Here is a 22021-nt window from a genome sequence, read left to right as displayed (position 1 = left end):
TCCTAGTTCTTATGTTCCATAGATGAGAGAAATCATATGATAATTGTCTTTCTCTGCTTGACTTATTTCACTTAGCATTATCTCCTCCAGTGCCGTCCATGTTGCAGCAAATGTTGAGAATTCGTTCTTTCTGATAGCTGAGTAATATTCCATTGTATATATGGACCACAGCTTCTTAATCCAGTCATCTGTTGAAGGGCATCTCGGCTCCTTCCATGATTTGGCTATTGTGGACAATGCAGCTATGAACATTGGGGTGCATATGGCCCTTCTCTTTACTACGTCTGTATCTTTGGGGTAAATACCCAGTAGTGCAATTGCTGGATCATAGGGTAGCTCAATTTTTAACTTCTTAAGGGACCTCCACACTATTTTCCAGAGTGGCTGTACCTNCTGAGTAATATTCCATTGTATATATGGACCACAGCTTCTTAATCCAGTCATCTGTTGAAGGGCATCTCGGCTCCTTCCATGATTTGGCTATTGTGGACAATGCAGCTATGAACATTGGGGTGCATATGGCCCTTCTCTTTACTACGTCTGTATCTTTGGGGTAAACACCCAGTAGTGCAATGGCTGGGTCATAGGGTAGTTCAATTTTTAACTTTTTAAGGGACCTCCACACTGTTTTCCAGAGTGGCTGTACCAACTTGCATTCCCACCAACAATGTAGGAGGGATCCCCTTTCTCCACATCCTCTCCAACAATTGTTGTTTCTTGCCTTGTCTATCTTTGCCATTCTAACTGGCGTAAGGTGGTATCTCAGTGTGGTTTTGATTTGAATTTCCCTGATGGCTAATGATTTTGAACATTTTTTCATGTGTCTGTTAGCCATTTGTATGTCTTCATTGGAAAAGTGTCTGTTCATATCTTCTGCCCATTTTATGATTTGTTTATTTGTTTCTCGTGTATTGAGTTTGAGAAGTTCTTTGTAGATCTTGGATACCAGTCCTTTATCTGTGGTGTCCTTTGCAAATATATTCTCCCATTCCGTGGGCTGTCTCTTAGTTTTTTTGACTGTTTCCTTGGCTGTGCAGAAGCTCTTTATCCTGATAAAGTCCCATAAGTTCATTTTATCTTTTATTTCTCTTGCCTTTGGAGATGTGTCGTGAAAAAGGTTGCTCTGGCCGATGTCGTAGAGGTTGCTGCCTATGTTCTCCTCCAGGATTTTGATGGATTCCTGTCTCACATTGAGGTCTTTCATCCATTTGGAGTTTATTTTTGTGTATGGTGTGAGAGAGTGGTCAAGTTTCATTCTTTTGCATGTAGCTGTCCAATTTTCCCAGCACCATTTATTGAAGAGACTGTCTTTTTTCCACCGGATGTTTTTTCCTGCTTTATCAAAGATTAGTTGCCCAAAGAGCCGAGGGTCCATTTCTGGGTTCTCTATTCTGTTCCATTGGTCGATGTGTCTGTTTTTGTGCCAGTACCATGCTGTCTTTGTGATCACAGCTTTGTAGTACAGCTCGAAATCCGGCATTGTGATGCCCCCAGCTTTGTTTTTCCTTTTCAACAGATCCTTGGCGATTCATGGCTTTTTCTGGTTCCATACAAATTTAAGGGCTGTTTGTTCCAGTTCTTTGATAAATGTCANCTTGGAGATTCGGGGCCTTTTCTGGTTCCATACAAATTTAAGGACTATTTGTTCCAGTTCTTTGAAAAATGTCCTCGGTATTTTGATCGGGATAGCATTGAAAGTGTAGATTGCTCTGGGTAGTATGGACATTTTAACTATGTTAATTCTTCCAATCCATGAGCATGGAATATTTTTCCATCTTTTTATGTCTTCCTCAATATCTTTCAAAAGTGATCTATAGTTTCTAGCATATAGGTCCTTTACGTCTCTGGTTAAGTTAATTCCAAGGTAACGTATGGTTTTTGGTGTTATTGTAAATGGGATGGATTCCCTAATTTCTCTTTCTTCAGTCTCGTTATTCGTGTATAGAAATGCAACTGATTTCTGGGCATTGATTTTGTATCCTGCCACATTACTGAATTGCTCTATAACTTCTAATAGTTTGGGCGTGGATTCTTTTGGGTTTTCCATATAGAGAATCATGTCATCTGCGAAGAGAGACAGTTTGACTTCTTCCTTGCCGATTTGGATACCTTTGATCCCTTTTTGTCTTCTGATTGCTGTTGCAAGGACTTCTAGTACTATGTTGAATAATAGTGGCGAGAGTGGGCATCCTTGTCGTGTTCCTGATCTTAAGGGAAAGGCTTCCAGCTTTTCCCCATTGAGAATAATGCTTGCAGTAGGCTTTTCATAGATGGCTTTTATGAGATTGAGAAATGTACCCTCTATTCCTACACTCTGAAGGGTTTTAATCAGGAAAGGATGCTGTATTTTGTCAAATGCTTTTTCTGCATCAATTGAGAGGATCATATGGTTCTTGAGTCTTTTCTTGTTGATATGATGTATCACATTGATTGATTTGCGAGTGTTGAACCATGCTTGCATCCCAGGTATGAATCCCACTTGGTCATGATGGATAATCCTTTTAATGTACTGTTGGATTCTATTAGGCAGGATCTTGTTTNAATAGTTTGGGAGTGGATTCCTTTGGGTTTTCCATATAGAGTATCATGTCATCTGCAAAGAGAGACAGTTTGACTTCTTCTTTGCCGATTTGGATACCTTTGATCCCTTTTTGTCTTCTGATTGCTGTTGCAAGGACTTCTAGTACTATGTTGAATAATAGTGGCGAGAGTGGGCATCCTTGTCGTGTTCCTGATCTTAAGGGAAAGGCTTCCAGCTTTTCCCCATTGAGAATAATGCTTGCAGTAGGCTTTTCATAGATGGCTTTTATGAGATTGAGAAATGTACCCTCTATTCCTACACTCTGAAGGGTTTTAATCAGGAAAGGATGCTGTATTTTGTCAAATGCTTTTTCTGCATCAATTGAGAGGATCATATGGTTCTTGAGTCTTTTCTTGTTGATATGATGTATCACATTGATTGATTTGCGAGTGTTGAACCATGCTTGCATCCCAGGTATGAATCCCACTTGGTCATGATGGATAATCCTTTTAATGTACTGTTGGATTCTATTAGCAAGGATCTTGTTGAGGATTTTGGCATCCATATTCATTAGGGAAATCGGTCTGTAATTCTCCTTTTTGATGGCGTCTTTGCCTGGTTTGGGGATCAAGATAATATTGGCCTCCTAGAATGAGTTTGGTAGCTTTCCTTCTGTTTCTGTTTTTTGAAAAAGCTTTAGCAGAATAGGTATTATTTCTTCTTTGAATGTTTGGTAGAATTCCCCAGGAAAACCGTCTGGGCCTGGAGTTTTATTATTTGGAAGGTTGTTTATCACTGACTCAATTTCTTCATAGTTAATTGGCCTATTTAAGAAATCTATTTCTTCCTGTTTCAGTCTTGGTAGTTTATAGGTTTCCAGGAAGGCCTCCATCTCTTCCAGATTGTTTAGTTTTTTGGCATATAGCTGTTGATAAAAGTTTCTAATAATCCTTCCAATTTCATTGGTGTTGGTTGTGACCTCTCCTTTTTCATTCATAATTTTATTAATTTGGGTCCTTTCTCTATTCTTTTGGATAAGTCTTGCCAGTGGCTTGTCAATTTTATTAATTCTTTCAAAGAACCAGCTTCTAGTTCTGTTGATGTGCTCTCTAATTCATTGATTTCTGCTCTAATCTTGGTCAACTGCATCCTTGTTCATGGATTAGGCCTGTTCCTCTGTTGCTGTTCCAGCTTCTTGAGGTGAGAATATAAAAAACTCATTTTAGATTTTTGTATTCTTTTAAGTGAGGTTTGGATGCNCTATCAATTTTATGGATTCTCTCAAAGAACCAGCTTCTAGTCCTGTTGATCTGCTCTACTGTGGTTCTGGTCTCTAATTCATTGATTTCTGCTCTAATCTTGGTCAACTCCTTCCTTGTCAGTGGGTTAGGCCTGTCCCTCTGTTGCTGTTCCAGTTTCTTGAGGTGAGAATATAGAAACTGCATTTTAGATTTTTCTATTCTTTTGAGTGAGGCTTGGATGGCTATGTATTTCCCCCTTAGGACTGCCTTTGCAGTATCCCATAGGTTTTCCATAATGCCGGGATCACGCCCTGAGCTGAAGGCAGACGCTTAACCGCTGTGCCACCCAGGCGCCCCTATCGAATCATTCTTGAGCAGGATGGTTCTTAGTCTCCATGTGTTTGAGTTTCTTCCAAATTTTTCCTTGTGGTTGAGTTCCAATTTCAGAGCGTTGTGGTCTGAGAATATGCAGGGAATAATTTCAGTCTTTTGGTATCAGTTGAGACCTGTTTTGTGACCCAGAACATGATCTATTCTGGAGAATGTTCCATGGGCATTAGAATAGAATGAGTATTCTTTTGTTCTGGGGTGTAGTGTTGTATATATATCTATGAGGTCCAACTCGTCGAGTATGGCACTCAAAGCTCTTGATTCTTTGTTGATTTTCTGCTGAGGTGATCTATATCTATTGCTGATAGTGGAGTGTTGAGGTCCCCTACTATTAATGTATTTTAATCTATATGTCTCTTTATTCTGGTTAAGAGCTGGCTTGTGTATCTTGCTGCTCCCCTGTTGGGGGCATATATATTTATAATTGTCATATCCACTTGTTGGATACATCCTTTAGGAATAATATAGTGCCCTTCTGTGTCTCTAACTATAGTCTTTAGTTTAAAATCCAATCTGTCTGATATGAGAATTGCTACCCCAGCTTTCTTTTGAGGTCCATTGGCATGAAAGATGGTATTCCATCCCTTTACTTTCAGTCTGAGTGTATCTTTAGGTTCAAAATGAGTCTCTTGTAGACAGAAAATGCATGGGTCATGTCTTTTTATCCAATCTGCAACCTTATGGTGTTTCATGGGAACATTTAGGCCATTTACATTGAGACTGATTATTGAGAGATATGATTTTAATGATGCCATGTTGCCTGTAAAGTCTTTGTATCTATAGATTGTGACTTTCTGTTCTGTGTCACTCTTGGGGCCTTTTTACCTTTATAGAACCCCCCTTAATATCTCCTGTAGGGCTGGTTTCGTGGTTACAAAATCGGTCAATTACTGGCGATTCTGGAAGGTCTTTATCTCTCCATCAATTTGAATGACAGCCTTGCTGGATAAAGGATCTTTGGCTGTATGTTTTTCTCTGAAAGAGCTTTAAAAATGCGCCCTGAACCCTTTCTCTCATTCCAGGTCTGTGTAGACAGGTCTGACGTAATCCTGATACCTTTGCCTTGGTACGTGAGAAATTTCTTTGCCCTGGCCGCTTTCAATACTGTATCCTTGGATCTAATATTTGCGAATCGCACTATGACGTGACGTGGCGTAGGTTTGTCGTGGTTGAGCTTGGGAGGGGTCCTCTCTGCCTCTTGGACACGAATGCTCATTTCCCTTGCTAGATTAGGGAAGTTTTCAGCTACAATTTGTTCAAATATCTCTTCTAGACCTCTGTTTTCCTCCACCCCCTCGGGGATGCTGACGATTCTGACATTGGATNTTAGGGAAGTTTTCAGCTACAATTTGTTCAAATATCTCTTCTAGACCTCTGTTTTCCTCCACCCCCTTGGGGATGCTGACGATTCTGACATTGGATCGTTTCATTGAGTCAGTAATCTCCCGTAACCTACATTCTTGAGATTGGATTTTCTTGAGCCAAGTTTCTGTTGAGCTTTCTCTTCTACCATCCCATCCTCCAATCCGCTGATACGTTCTTCTGCCTCATTCACCCTGGCCGCCAGAGCCTCTAGTTTTGACTGCATTTGATTCATAACATTTTTAATTTCTGCCAGATTCGCTCTCATTTCCGCCCTTAGAGATTCTATATTCTCGTTAATATTTTTTTCAAGTCTGCACATCATCTTGACCATTGTTACTCTGAATTACATTTCTGATAATTTGGTTATATCCATATCCATTAGTTCTGTGGCAGAGGCCACAGACTCATTGTCTTTTCTTTGCTGGGGGGGATTTCTCCTTGTTGTCATTCTGGTGAGGAGAGGTTGTGGGGTTGTCCAGAGCCCAAATTATTGACCACGACCCATGCACTGTGCACTTGTTTTATAGGGACCTTAGGGATGTGGGCTTCTTGATTTTTCAGCCTGCCTTCTGGGGGAGGGGCCTGCCACGCCGATACTCAGGCAACCCTGTTTGGGTGGAGTCTCCCTGTCCCCTGCGAGGGGGGATGGGGCTGGGCACACCGTGAGCTGGTATTTCCAGGCTTTTGTTCTCTGGCAGCTTTCCCTGGCGGTTTGCTGTGCCTCTTCTGAGAGTCAGAGCAGCAGTGGCCGAATCCCAGACTCTGTCTCATAGCAGAGGGATCGCAGGCCGTTCTCCACTGATGTTCTGGCCACTTTAACTCTGTCTGTTGGTGCTGCTCAGCCCTGCAGCCTCCCGGGAAGTGTCCCCCACACCCGGCATCCCAGCCCTCACTTCCAGGGCCGGCATGTCTCTGTCCTTTGTGTCTCTGACACCGCCAGCCGCCAGCTGCCCCTGCGTGCTCTGGAGCTCCGTTTCAGTGTGGTTCGCGCACTCCGGAGCTCTGGTTTTCAGACTGGTCTCCTCGGCGCACGGTCTCAGTCTGCTCTCTTGCGGGTGCTGGTCCCTGAGTCCGCCCGCTCCCCCGTGCAGGTGGCTACCGCTTCCCGGCGCCCGAACACGGCGGCTCCCTCCCCCTTCTGTTTATCTTCCGATATCTGTGCGTGGATTCACGGCTCCCCGCTTCGTACCTCAATACTCAGCACTGGAGATGTTCATTTGTAGAGATCCAGATGTATCTTCCTGCGTCTCAGGCTGATTCCGTGGGTGATCAGGATGGTCTGGTACCTATCCAGCTCGACTCAGGGGACCGGCTGAAAAAGGGGTCCCCTACTCTTCCGCCATCTTAACTCCTATTTCCAGAGTGATCTTTTAATCAGACAATGTTAGTTAGGTATTTAAATTAAATTTGAAACAACAGCGTCTTTGGAACTAATCTGATGCTTTGCCTAGTGCTTTGGTGCACTGTAGCAATAGGCTCCTGGATTTCTGTCTATGAGGTTAACTGAGATATCCCTGGGACCAAACCTATAATGAGGAGACTGTTCTCTGTCTTGGGTTTCATATGAAGTCTTGGTTCTGACTCTGAAAATACCAAGTTGAATCCACCAAGAAGTCCTAGGGAAAGCACTTCCCGTTGTTCATAAGGTACCTTCCACTGTCCCTGTGCTAAGTGCACTCTGCTCCTCACTGAGCTCAACGTGTGGCACTGCTGTCCCAGTGTGGTACATAGGCCAGGTTCAGGGTGGAGGCTCAGTCACTTCTTGGTATGTTCCAGTGCTGTCCAAAGTGGTTTGTCCCCCCAGCATTCACAGAGTAGGTCACTGGGCTGTGCGAAGAAACTGAGAACTCCTATTTACATTTATTGGTATTATTTTTTTTAAAGTCTGTCCTTTGTATATCATGTAAAAGCCAGTGAGTAGTACATATATAGTTTTAAAATAATTAAATGCACCTATATTGGGTATATGTGTTCTAATTTTATTTTTGCTAATGGTGATTAAAAATGTCTTGAGATCAGTTAAGACTTTTCTGGATCATCTGGACAAGGGTTTTTGTTTTGTGATCTATCAGTTTCTCCATAAATCAGCATCATCATATGCAGGATTTTGTGTGTATGTGCATCTCTGTGTTTTTCTTGGGAAAAGATCTATGGCTCTCACCAGATTCTCAAAGGAGTATTTGGTACTAAAGATCAAATAAATTTCTTGTCTGGGATCCTTGGGCTGAAATCACTGAAATTTATTTTGGAAGGACTGTGTCTTGTCTACAGATAACTTCCTAGGATAAATTAAATAGTACTTTGTTTGAAAAATAAAACATATAATTAGATCTGTATTCCTTTGACAAAGTGAAGTTTTTTGTTTATTTTTTCGAAGATTTTTTTTTTTATCTATATGAGAGAGCACAGGAGAGCACGAGGTAGTGGGGGGGCAGAGGGAGAGGGAGAGACAGACTCCCCACTGAGCAGGGAGCCTGACGTGGGGCTCGATCCCCTGGAATCCCGACCTGAGCTGAAGGCAAATGCTTAACTGACTGAGCCACCCAGGCGCCCCAGACAAAGTAAAGTTTTATTAAGGCTTTTATGTGAGAAACTGTGGCCATGATTGTTGCCATGACTCATGATGTGTAGTCTACGTGGCATATTCTCCTGGGGTCTGGGTCCCTTTACCTTCTTTAAAAAGATATTTTATTGTATGTTTTTATTAATCTTCTCTTTAAAATATTATGGTAGATTATTGTCTCTCCAGTTCAAATACATTGATCCTGTGTAAATGTGGCCATAAAAGAACTACTTCCTTAGGACTCCTGGGTGACTCAGTTGGTTAAGTGGCTGCCTTCAGCTCACGTCATGAACACAGGGTCCTGGGATCGAGTCCCGCATTGGTCTTCTTGCTCAGCGGGGGGCCTGCTTCTCCCTCTGCCTTTCCCCTCCTTGTGCTTTCTCTCTCTCTCTCTCTCTGACAAATAAATAAAATCTTTAAAAAAAAAAAGAACTACTTCTTGAAACCTCCTATTTTTGTGATTCTTTTGAGTATGAAGGTTTTTCTTTTGTCTCTATGCACTGCTTTTGTGGAGTCTGTCCCTGTAACAGGTGGTGGGATTGCTTTGGGTGGGGATGAGAGCTAAGTTCAAAAGTCAGCTGATAGAGTGAAATGAAGTTTGGTTACTCTTGAAATCCTTAGACCACTCAAAAAATAAAGGTGTGCAAGATTTTGTTAATATAGTCCTTTATAGTTAAAATTTTTTATGGCCCGAACTAGCTCTTAATTTTCTTCCTTGAAGATTGTCAACAGTCCCATCATCTGTCACTTGACTAATTACCTGAATGCTGTTTACTTATTTATTTACCAGTGGTCAGAAAAATCCTAACATTCACGTATTCTTTCCAATAAGTATTTGGCCTATGGCATATTATTACTGAATAGGATGACTATTTGAATTATTCTTTTGAATAAAAAGACTTGTATATAGGTGAATTTAAGTAACTTCAATGTATGTATGAGATAACTGCCTTTCTAGGTTTGTCATTTTACTCCACAAGCCTGTGGTTCCAGCTCAGATTAATAATGTTTTTATTCCCACTACCCCCCACCCCACCAACCCAGAAAGGAATCACCCTAGTTCATTCATTCATGTAGTAACTATTATGTATGTACAAGCATTGCTCTGGGCATTAGGATTATAGGAGTGAAAAAAACAAAGTCCCTTTTCTCATAGGCTTTATATACTAGTGGGGAAAGTAGGCAATAAATAAACCAGAAAGGAAAAGAAATATTTCAGGTAGCGTGAGCTACAAAGAAATATAATTAGGATAGATGGCTGTGGAGGGTCCAGCTGTTATATGTAGAGGAAACAGTTTCCCTGTCCAAGGAGGTAATGTTGGACCTGGGACCTGCATGGAGAGAGGGACCAAGCAGCGGGGAGGTGAGAGATATAAAGGTCTGTCAGGTTTCTTCTCCGTCATGACGCTTGTTTCCTGTTTCAGTTGAGCACACTGTGCCCATTCTCTCCATGAGCAGCACAGTGGATTTCTTGTCAATGTAAGTGGAGTGACTGACAAGGGACATTCACTCCAGCCCCATCACTTCCAAGAGACTGTGACATGTGGAGAAAGTGGGTTAGGGCTGTCTGAGGTGGTTCCACAAGATAACAATTACATATTCTAAGTGGGAATCCCACTAACAAATGAGAAAGTCCATGGGATTTGATCTGACTTGTACTTTATTTTGTAACGTATTTAAGTATATTGTACCTGATTTTATTAAGGGTTATCTTATTTATTTTTAACAGGAATCACTAGATTTGATCTACTTGGAGACTTTGGAAGGTTTAATTGGCTGGGAAATTTCTATATTGTATTATCCTACAATTTGCTTTTTGCTATTGTGACAACATTGTGTCTGGTCAGAAAATTCACCTCTGCTGTGCGAGAAGAACTTTTCAAGGCCCTAGGTAATCCTGAGATTTATGGGTATTTTTCTCTCTTTCTACTAATTTTTAATTTTGTCATTTGAATTAATTTTAAATCTTCATCTGTTCATTTTTCCTGCTATGTGAAACCATTGAGGTCCCATTTCCGACCCACTCCTTACTGGTTATGCTCTTGTGTGAAATTACCTCATTAAGCCTCCGCTTCCTCATCTGTAAAATGGTGACAGTATCTTCTTCTTTCAAGGACTGTTGTAAATATTAACTGGAATATTTCTTGTAAGGGCCTGAGCAAAGTCCTGGCACATCATAAGAGCTCAATAAAATTAGCTCTTTTATTATGATGATGGTGGTCGTGGTGAGGTGAGGCCAATAATGGGCTAGAGACTTATTTTTTGGTAATGATACCTCTTACCATTTTTTAGTTACAGATTTCTTTTGATTACTTGGATTTTAGAAGTATCAGGCTGATGCGTAATTCTCTTCAGTAAGCCAAATAACTCAGGATAAAAATATTAATATTCTTGTCATTAATAAGAGAGGGCATTCATTATCATGTATTCTGTAAGTCACATGCATTGTGACAGTCTTAGAAACTTTAGGTTTGGCTAAGGTATAAAGGGTATAAATGTAACTTATGAATGGGTTTTTCATGCTTACTTCCACATTAGTACTAAACATTTTATATGTTTTTATTTTATTTTATATTTTTATAAGTTTTATTTTATATTGTAAGGAATACCAGGGCAATATAAACTGTCTTGCTATATAAACCCTCTTGGGTTTGGAGTAATTTTAGAATAAAAGAAGGGAAAGGCAGTGATTTATTGTAGAAAACCCTAACATTAGGTAATTTACCTAACTTGACATCATTTGAGTGCTTATCCTCTGTATTCTCTTGTGGCTTTAAGCTATCGCAAAAGGCTACATAGTGATTGATTCATTAAGGTCCAGATAACTTCAGCCTTCTAAGCAACAATGAAACTTTGCACCCCACCAGGTTCTTCCAACCCCTGTGATTGAAGGGATGACCTTTGGGAAGGAAAAAAGATTTCAAATTATCTATTCATCTGTATTTTATTAAATTCACCCTGTGAGGGGATGGCTGGTGCAATAGTGCCTAGAAGTGAAAGTGACATCTCATTTCAGCTGAAGCACCAGATAATTTATGGATTTTCATGCCTAGGTTTCATAATGCTGTCCAGGTTAAACTCTGCAAGGTGAGGTGGGAATCAGCAGCTCTCTCAGCCCAGTGTCTAAAGTTAGAACTTCATTTTTAAGCCCGTGGTAGCATCAGTGAGATTAGTTAGCCATAATGTCAGGTAAGTTCCCATTTACCAGTCACTAACATGAGATGGTTGTAGATGAATTGCAGTAAATTTAGTTTTGAGTTCAGTATTCTGGATATCATCTTTCTAAGGAAGTCTTTATTAATGTAGTGAAATATTGTTTAACTTAAGGTGAAGTCATGTAAGTTGTGTCAGCTCTTTGACCATAACAGGCAGTAGAATTATAAGACTTGTGTAAAACTAATAGATGGATTTTTTTTTCCCAAATATTTTCTGTTACTCTTTGGAATGCTTTAAGGAAGAAATGCATTATATGTAGAAAAAAATTCCTCGTCAAATATATGTAATAATGTGTGAATGATTTGAGATCTTAAATTTGGTTTCGCTGGAATCATAATATGATTACAAAATTTAACTATTTCCTCCCCCTCCTTTGTTTTGTAGGCTTTTTTCCTCTGTGCTATGTCCATTGATAATGATAGTATTTGTCTCATAGAGTATCTGGTACATAGTAGATAAAGACCACATGGTGGTGGAGGTGACTGTTTCTGCAGAGAGAGAGACACTGTAGTTTTCTTTAAAGATGTGAAGCCTGTGCTGTGCCCAAGTTTGGAAGTAATAATGGAAATTATCCTCAGAGGGGATTCCTTTTCACTTCGGGCATTGATTACCCCACTGGTTCTCTCTCCACCTACTTCCTTCACTAGCAGGCCCTCTTTAAACACGCTTCCCCACACCCAGCAGCTGTGGGTTCCTGTTGTCACTCAGTGGTTTGGCCGTTCCTGGGACCAGAACTGTTTCTTGTGTTGGATTGATTTTTTTTTCCTTCCCATTCATCCATCATAGACGGGCTTAATTTTACCTTTTCTTTCATTAAGGTATGCAAGTGGTAGAAACTTTAAAATTCAGAGGGCTATACTGAAGAGCGATATAAAATTGCTTAACTGCCAGGTAGATAGACTTCTGGAATCTTAGGGGAATAGAATCTTATCCAAGTATGTTTTTGATGTGTCACAAAGGTCTGAGCCTCATAAAAATGTTTCCTCAAAATCTTTTCCATAGATGTGCTGGTTATGTATTCTTGAACATCTTTGTGCTTCATTTTATTAATAAGTGCTGAGAGCTTTGGTGCCACATAAACTCTTGGATGTTCTTCTAGAACTGTTATCCTTGTGAGTCGCACAGTAGTATTGTGTATATCAGGTACATTAAGTAAATGGCTGATGTATGATACAGAGGGAAACTAACGTAACTTTAAAAGATAGCAATAATTTTTTATTCTGTGAAGTATCTTTGAATAATGAAGTATTTATGTTCATTTTATTCTTTTGCCATTTCTTCTTTCTTTTTGGTCATGTTACCCATTGCTTTTCCTCTTAATTACGTGCTTAATATTTTGGTGTGTCTTTCTGTATGTCTTCCTGTATGTATACTTGCATGTGTGTATTTTAAAACAAAAATGGGATCATATTTGTGTCAGGTTAGTTCCCCTGGGAAGCACACTTTGGGGCTGGGACAGGCTTGCAGGAGGAGGTGTATGAGAGGGTGCTCTTGGGATTGGATGGAGGGCAGCAAGTGGGGAAGGAACTAACTGTGCAGAGAGAAGAAACCAGAAGCTTCCACGGGCCCCAGAGCTTCATGGAGTTGAGACGAAGGCATGGCTTCCTAAAAGACAACTGTCTTCTGCTTAGGGCTCCTGGGAGCCTCCAGTGGGGACAAGAGTTCTTTCATCCTAAAGGGGGTCTGGCCAGCAAGCACATCACAGCTTTCACAGCAACACTTGACACTCTGCCTCGTTAGCCCTCTGCCCACCCACGCAACACTACATCATTTCTCACCATTTTCTTAATTTTTCTGCAGGGCTTCATAAGCTTCACTTATCAAATACTTCAAGGGATTCAGAAACATCAAAGCCGTCTGCAAACGGGCATCACAAAGCACTGTGAGACACCACGCAGCAGCACTCTGCGATCAAGAGACCTGGGAGCCCCACACTCCCGACATCCCCGTCAGTCATAAATGACGCGCACTGACTGTGCTTCACATTTAGGGCCTGGGCCTGGCAGCGCCAGTTTTTTCATAACCTCCTAAGAACTTAGTGGCTGCCACAGGCCTTCTTCTCATTTAAGTGTGTGATGGACCCCATAGTTTCCAGCCAAATGCAGGCTCTTTAGGGCAGCACATTCTTCTGTGGCCACATTTGCTTGCATCAGTTGATACAATCACCCATATGACAATGTTAGAAAAGGCAAACTTTGGGGCTTTCTAAGAATTCAGTTAAATCCCATTATATACTTTATTCGAAATGAAGAAGCCGACGTGAAAGGCATCCTTGGTATTTGGATGTGAAGTGAAGGCCCTGCAAAAATGCAGGTTTATATATGCTGTTATTGCAGTGGGTGCGTTGGAATGGTAGTATGCAAATGGTATTTTTCACTTCCTTAGAGAAAAAGACAAAAGCGTAGTTCTGTTTTATAGTTCAGAATGACATTGACTGGACTTTGAGTCAAGGGAAAAATACGAAATTCTTTTGAAAACCTGATCCATGGTTTTCAACCATGGGGGGATACCTTCCACTGTAGGGTGTAGTAAGCTGTGTAGGAAGTATTACGTAATCATAGTTCTTGACATCTTATGTATATAGCATTCAGTATTACCTCTCATAACATAGTTGCCAGTGTCAAATACACTTGTAACTTAGATTTTGCCTTATAGGCCATATGTACACTCAATTTTTTAAGCTTTTTTTCAAAAATCCCTCAGTTCCTTGTGCTCCTGTGTCTGTTGTAAAACTGCAAATGCTCTGTGGTAGAAACCCCTTCTGTCAACACATTCTTCAGGCCTTGGTTACTTTAGTATATGCCAGTTTAAACCTCAGATTTACAAAAGTTTCTAGTTTAACACCCAGTTGCACAGTGTCAGCATTCATGATGTAAGAATAGTTTTTCAGTGTTTCATGATCCGATAATCATTCAGTTATTAAATTGTAAATAATTCAGGGGATGGCTTCTTGACTTTAAGTCCACTGAATAAAAACTATAAAATTGAACTCTGTGTTACCATCCACGAGGATAGAGTACTGAAAATTGTGCGTGCAGAAATAAGAGATGAGCCCCTTTGCACACACTTCGTAGTTACGCAGTCTCTATAAATACGTATGTTCACATGCACTATGTGTATGGTGACAGATTGTCTGTGTTCAGACAAAAGTAAAAGAACATTTTTCTCAACTTGTTGAGTTTAAAGGGTTTTTTGGAGAAATTTATGAAAATCAGGCTGTATATATTTGACATAAAAATTTTCCACTTAGAGCCAAAATAATAAGAAAAATTTGTGTATTCCTAGGTTCCATTGAGTATACCTCTCCTTTATTTATACTTCTGCATTTCCTTCTGAGCTTCTCTGGTCATTAAAGTACAGCCCAGTTTTAAAATAAAAGAACATTTTGTGATTCTAAACAACACTCTGTAAATACCACAGGTCTAGTATTGGTGAATCTCTCCGCATAGGATCTGCGTACTGAGAAAATTAATAGAAGTTAGCTGTTTCCTAATTTCACTGGTAATTACACCTATTTACACATTAATTGCAAGCTTTGATTTTTACTGAAATTTGCTTGCAATCCATATTTTGAGCAGACTAGATCAAGGGGAGAAGAAAAAGAAAGTTCTTAAAATAAAAGAACATCGCTTGTAACTTACACTGGTTTCCGGGCACATCCATAGAAGTTCTTGGGTATTTGTAAGATGTCTGAAATTTTCTGAGTGAAATATTAAACTTTTCAATGTCTGTATCAATTCTTTGTTCATTTGAAAGTTTCTTTCCATCGAAAAACTTAGGCTAGGTTTGGATTAGTAAGCAGTAAAATGTATTATAAATTCCTATGGCTGTTACTGGGTGCACTTCATTGCTTTTGAGAACAGAGGATACGCCTCGTGTGGAGGGACAGTTTTTGAGCCTTGGGTCTCTGGTGCCTTTTATGGGAACAAATGCAGGTGGTTTTATGCTCTCTTCGCTGCATGATTACAAGCACTTGGGGTTCTGTAAAGAGTGTATTCCTAGTCACATACACAAGAGTCTTCGTCTTGAGTGAGAGACTTAGTCTAAATGCAGGTGCTTCTATTGGACACACGCTAGAGGCTGGCTGCATGAGGCCACAACAGAAATGGGTGGCAGCACACTGAAGCCAAGCCCTTGAAGTCTGGTAAGGACAGGCACCCCTCAGGTCTCTCATTCATTGTAGTTGTTGTGCTAGTGAAGGAGGCGGCAGACGGCCTGATGCCAGAGTGCCCTGTGCCCATGGTCAGAGTGGCCCTGGGGATGGCCGTTTTGTTCTCATTGGGTGGGGGGGATCTAGGTGACTGTGTGAAGTCAGAAGCTCTGTTGACTCTTTATCACCTTAGGATCAACTTTAAAGGGGCATTAGACACTGTAGTTAGAAAGTTTCTTGAGGAGACTTAGCCAGTTCTTAATATTTGGTTCTGCGATACTTATTTTAAAATTATAAATTTTATAGATTATAACATTTGTAATTTTTACTGACTTTTCCAAGGCATTTCTTAGATTCAGTATTTACTTAGCTTTATATATATATATTCTATATAAAAATAGACCTAAAAGAAGAGACTGTGAAAATTGTACACACATGCATGTGCACACGTGCACACATACAGGTTAGTTCCTTCAGCGCCACACTGAGAGGTTGATTGATTAGTGGATGGGGATGAAATCTTCTGCATGGTTTGACTCTTGGATGTATTCATGGCTTGTACTCCGTACACCTGTTCTTAGGGGCGTCACCATCGGCCTTGCTTTGCTGGAGCACAGTGGACCTCTCTGTGCCTCCGTAACCACTTAACCTGCCTACAACATAGGCTTACTTCATTTGAAAACCCTATGTGGTTTTCTTTGTTGTTAGTGTTAGCACAGTATTTAATGTATAAAGGTAGGGTTCTTAAAATAATTTTTTAAAAATATGAGCGTATATGCAGTGCTGGCTTTAAAAAAACTGGTATGATGTTACTTTTAAAATAACGTTTAGATGCACTGGTATATTACTATTGTTTACAGAGTGTTTTGTTTACACATTATCTGTTGGCCTTGTGTGTTTCTATGAGGTACTTTCAGTGTGACTTTTTAAATGTCTTAGAAATTAAAATTTTACAAAAAGTGATTTCATGTTTTGGCTTATAAGCATTCAAATATGTTTTTGTTTTAGTTTTACATCTTAAATCCCATCGTGGCTAAAACTTAAGGGTGTATGTAGGTTACTTCCATGTCAGTTTTTTAAGGGGCAGTAATCGTTCTGATGAGATGTTGGACTGAGGAAGGAATGAATGTTTTCTTTCTGTTTTTGTTGTGGAGTTATTGGTAGATGAGTTTCTTCCAACCATTTTTAGCTAAAATGTAGCATCAGCAATGAAATCATGTATGTCATCTAATTGTTTGAGTTATTTAGATACATTTGATTCTTCTAATCTTTTCCATAAAAGGACTGAGCCACACCTACCTGTGGTCCAGGCCTCTTAATCCAGAGCTCTCAGAAGAATAAATGGCCTTGGCATCTGGTGAATTCACTGACAGAAGTCTTAACAGCAGTGGCTTTCCAGCTCTCTGACCACAGGAAGAGATACTTTTTTACATTGTGACACACACCCACACTTGTGCACATGTAAACAAAACTTTAACAAAGTAGTACCTTCTTTCACTGTGTGCGATGTGTGCTGGCATTTTCTTTTCTGTTGTTTAGAGTACTAGACACAAACCACACTAGTACTAATGAATGGTCAACTTTAGTTTGAAAAACGTGACTTCCAGGATCTAGTTGAAAGATGAACAAACACAAAGCCTTTTTTGGCTTTTGAATATTAGGTAGAATTCATTATTGCAAATGCTACTGAAGCAAAAGTATTATGTATGCAGATTACTTGTTGTACTGCAAAAAATGTAATTAAAATTAATAGAAATTGCTGAAACTTTAAAAAATGGATTATAAAATTTCAAAACTAGGTGGTTGATACATATTTCTTGGAGGAGTAGAGCTGGGGCCTAGTTTTGAAGAGAAGTTATTTAGCTTCCTTTTCTGTGTAATTCAATTAGATAAAAGTGTTTTCAAGTTCAAATGTGATCAAATAGGAAATTCAGACAAAACCCAGTTATTCTCTAATGTGATTTTGGTATTACGTTCTTCCTAAACATACTGTAGAAGTCAAGTTCACAAGCACAGGTTATGAAAAGTAGGGTAGCAGCACCTGGTATATATGATTTCTGAGGGTCATTGTGAACAGAAAGATCTTTACTGTCTGCATGTGAGGAGGTAGAGATTTAAATGTGAATCTGAGGAGGAAAGTTTGATCAGTTATTAAAAATCCTTTGTGAATGTTTTAATGCCTTCTCTCTTGAAAAGCTCTTATTAAAAGATACGTTGCTGACCAACAGTGGCGTCTAAGAACCCAGGACATGCTCTCGTATTAGAGTGGCTATAGCTGTTCTTTCATGCCTTATAGCTGGTGTATCATATTCAATGGGTATAAGTACTAACAAATGGATTTTTACATATATCTTAGCACATTGTTCTGTTATTGCTTTAGAAATTAGTGGTGAAAAACTTGTCTTTTTCTGTACTTCACTTTTGGCCACCAAATGTGTGGGGTTTTTTCCTACACCAAGCTATTCTCCCAATTCTCTGTGGATACCAACCACATCAGTATCCCACAGTTTGATTTAATTCTGACACCATCTATGTGGAGTTAGTGCAGACCCTACAGGTTAAGGGCTCAGTCCCAAAAGACTGGCTGCCCACCCTACTTCAGATGCCAGGCCCAAGTCCAGGTTGTCCCATGTGCTTTGACCAGCCAGCTATAAATCAGTGTCCCACGACCGCCTCTGGTTCCGTGGTGTGTCAGGGCAGCTCACAGGACTCTGGGACACAGTTTACTTACTAGACGACCTGTTTATTACAGAGGATACACCTCAGGAACACCAGATGGGGATGCTGCACGGGGCCAGGGATGGGGGTGGGCGCACAGCTTCCGTGCCCTCTCCAGGTGCACTAGCCTCCTAGCAGCTCCTTGTGCTCGCTGACCGGAAGCTCTCTGAATCCCTTCAGTTAGGGATTTTTTTTTAATGGAAGCTTCACTTTATAAACATGATTGATTAAAGGATTGGCCATTAGTGATTAGCTCAACCTCCAGCCCTTCCCCACTCCCCAGAGGTCAGAAGGGTGGGACCAGCAAAGTAGTTGGTTCCACTGACCCTCCTTAGGGGCTTTCCAAAAGACAACGCATTAGCATAAGCTCAGATATGGTTGAAAGGGGCCTCTTAATGAGCATCAGACGACACCTTGATCTTATCACTTAAGAAATTCCGCAGGTTTAATTTAGCTCTGTGCCAGGAATGGGAAGACCAAATACATATTTCTTATTATTAATTACTCGGAGGGATTTGGTTTGGAGCAGTGGCTTGCTTCAGGTGACCCAGTTCCGCTATTTACTAGATGCTAAAGTCTTGGATCAAAGACAATGCACATTTTCAGACTACTTCCCGAGAGACCCTATCAATGTATATTCTCATCAGCAGTGTGTGAAGATGTGTTTCTCTAGCTAACACTGGATTTTGCTAGTCTTTTACATTAGTGCTAACCTGAGAGGCAAATATTGAATTGTTTTTCTTTGCATTTTTAATAACTTTTGGGGGGGAACTTTAATTTTTAAGAGCTATTTGTATTTCTACTTTTGTGAATTATCATTAAATATACTTAGCCTATTTTTCTTCTGGTATTTCATAATATCTTCATTGTTTTATAAAAACTCTGTATATTATGGATTAAATGTTTGTCTTTCTGATATATTTTTCCACATTGGGTTTTTTCTGTATGGAAATTTTAAATTCTGAAGTAGTCAAAATTTGCAATTTCCCATAATTTTTTGGTGTCAGACCTTCTCTACTCCAAGACTTAAAAATATATCCCAGTATTTTTCCTTATCTACTTGAGATATAATTCACATATTATAAAATTCACTCTTAAAGCACACGACTCACTGATGTGTCGTATATTCCTGGGGTTGTGCGACCGTCCTCACCATGTGATCCCAGATCATTTTCATTACCCCAATCCTAACTACTTTTATGTCTTCAGTTTTTTTCATAATTCATCAACACTTTATCTAGATTTATTTTGTTGAAAGGAATGAGATAATGGTTGTACAGGGATGTCAGTGGCCACATAGTAACTGTTCATGCCAGGCAACCCTGCCCCAGTTTTAATCAGGGTGGCACTGTGGACAGCTTCCCTTACAGGTAGGTGTGGCCATGTGGCTTGGTTCTGACCTGGGAATTTATGCAGCCTATCATGTGGGACCTCCAGAAAGATGACTTGGAAGAAGCCAGTCAGGGAGAAGAAGCACCATCCCACCTCCCCAGTTCCCTCCTCCTGACGGTGCCATGGATGGACAGGATGTGACAGCTGGGACTCCAAGAGCCACTTCAGATCATGAATTGCTGGTGCAGACAGCTGGAAGAGTTTGGATGCCCACTGAATGCACAGCTGCCCTGCCGCCCTCCTTGGCTTCTGTGGAGATGGCGACTCCTCATGTATCCAGACGGCTGCACTCAAATCTGATAGGAGCACCTGAATGCAATTCTAACCTATCCTTGACTAGTTTTATTGTTTCCCCCAATAACAAGCCAATGTGACAGAACCATATATTAAACAGTATGTGTGATTTGAATGCTGTTTTCATGAACTAAATGTCCATAAAAATTGAGCTTTTTTTCTAAATTTTATATCCTAAATCCTCTGATTAATGTATCTCATAAACTGATTTTGAAGAATATTCTTCTCTGTTAATGTACCAAACAAACACTAATCTTGTGCTTTGAATTATTAATACTTAAATTTACTCTTCTGTAGTTCTTTTCAGTGACTCATTCTGCTGTCTGGAAGCCTCCATTTAATATGGTGACTTTAGCATATACACTTGAATTATAATTTAGAAGATGTATTCTTTTAGACACATTAGCATTCACGTTGGCAAAGAAAGTTTTTATTCACAAAACGTCCCAGAGAGGGTTGACAAAATTTGAATAAAATGTGTAGATTAGTTAACACTTTTGTATCATTGTCAATTTCTGGTTTAGATAATTTTACTATGGCGTGTTAACATGAGGGGAAGCTGGTGAAGGGGATATGGGAATTCTATTTTTGCAACTGTTTAATCATTTGCAACAATTTAAAGTATTTAAAAATCGTAGAGACATTGTGTAAGAAAGAATTATGCTGTAAAGTAATTATGCTTGGTTGAGAAACATGTACCTAAAATTTTAACTCATCTACAAAGTGCCCTCAGGGATGGAAGCCATGTACTTGCGGAGGATGGAACAGAAAGAAGTGTGTGGTCTCAAGGGCACAAATGTCTGTGGTCCCTGACTTGCCCACCTCAGCCCTGTAAGCGGGGTCTAGCTAGGCTGCACCCAGGGATGATCGATCGTGTATTCACAAAAGACCATGTGCTACCCCTCACCCACCCCCAGTACAGGCTTGGACGGGCGTTCTTTTGATACTGTACACCAGCTATTTCCTTGACAAACTGTAGTGTGTGTGTTTCCACATGTAGGCCTGAGAACCTTGCAGTTTTTCAACAAAACTCATGGAAAATCTGCCGAGGACAGTGCAATCTTTGATCTTAAGTCTTTCCCTCTCTGGGCAGATACAGGTCATGACTTAGGCTTATGAATTTAATATTATTCCTGATTATTGGGGCTTAAAGAAAACTTTATCCCATAACACTAGTGTGAGAACCAGAGATACAATTCTCACACCATTTTAGAGAAGTTATATGTATGTCTACACCCCTGCAGAAAGCAAACATGGGATCAGGTTCAGGTTATAGGACTCTCGCGTGTGGCTCGTTGGCATTTTGAATATTTAAGCTGAAGGCCTTTGAGGTTAACCCTTCTTCCTGTCTTCCCTAAAACAGGTCCGAGACCCTCTGAGACCTTGCTGAGTTCCCCGGTTTACACACTTAACCTCACACTCCTTAACTTGTTGTAGTTCCCACAATTGCCTTCTCTTCCTCAGATGTAGTGGAAAATAGGTCTCTATCTTTGGGTCTTCATTTCTTTATGAAGCCTCCTGTGTCAGGTAAAACTTGTACTAAATATACTTGTGTGCTTTTCTCCTGTTAAGCAGTCTTTGTCAGTTTAATTTTTAGACCCAGCTAGGAATCCAAGAGGGTCAAAGAAGACTTTTCTTCCCCTTTGCTGTCTCTTTTTTTTTTTAATGTTTTTTTATTATGTTAGTCACCATACAGTACATCCCCGGTTTCCGATGTAAAGTTCGATGATTCATTAGTTGCGTATAACACCCGGTGCACCATGCTATACGTGCCCTCCTTACTACCCATCAGCGGTCTATCCCATTCCCCCACCCCCTCCCTTCTGAGGCCCTAAGTTTGTTTCTCAGAGTCCATAGTCTCTCATCCCTTTGCTGTCTCTTAACACAGTTAATATTTTTGTCTTGATCCAAGATGGATCCAGACAGACAACTGCTCTTGCTACCTGATTGTTGGCTACTGAGTAGCTCTGCTAAAATTAACTCATTTAGGGTGGGTGTTTCCCAACTTCTAACAATCACATCCACCAGGTTACTTTGGATTATCTTAGTAAATGGTTTTAGAAAAGTACATTTAGAAACAGCATCACTCATGGCCAGTTATGCTGTGGGTGCTTTACTAGGATGTCATTGTGATAATCTGTCTAAAAGAAAACTCTCCAAGCCCAAAATTC

The 22021-nt window shown here is 40.2% G+C and overlaps 1 protein-coding gene across 12 annotated transcripts in view; it reads left to right on the top strand.

The window, feature by feature from the left end:
- The window catches only part of LMBR1 (limb development membrane protein 1), a 178047-nt gene that overhangs the window by 151583 nt on the left and 4443 nt on the right, over nucleotides 1–22021 (top strand). For 5 of the 12 annotated variants that reach the window (XR_004619410.1, XM_034639971.1, XM_034640035.1 and 2 more), the window contains one exon: nucleotides 9810–9971. The exons of 1 other annotated variant lie outside the window; for it this stretch is intronic. Coding sequence is in view for 10 of the 11 variants with exons in the window: in XM_034639971.1 (XP_034495862.1) it covers nucleotides 9810–9971 (162 nt within the window). In the remaining variant the exon portion in view is untranslated. Of the gene's footprint in view, nucleotides 1–9809; nucleotides 9972–13096; nucleotides 17888–19522; nucleotides 21523–22021 lie in introns of those variants that run through there. 6 more of the 12 variants (XM_034639993.1, XM_034639987.1, XM_034639981.1 and 3 more) reach the window with 6 other exon arrangements.

This window comes from Ailuropoda melanoleuca, chromosome 1 (genome assembly GCF_002007445.2).
Source record: "Ailuropoda melanoleuca isolate Jingjing chromosome 1, ASM200744v2, whole genome shotgun sequence".
NCBI classification, from domain to species: Eukaryota; Metazoa; Chordata; class Mammalia; order Carnivora; family Ursidae; genus Ailuropoda; species Ailuropoda melanoleuca.
Note: the sequence above shows the minus strand (reverse complement) of the source record. Positions and strands in the feature narration are given on the sequence as shown.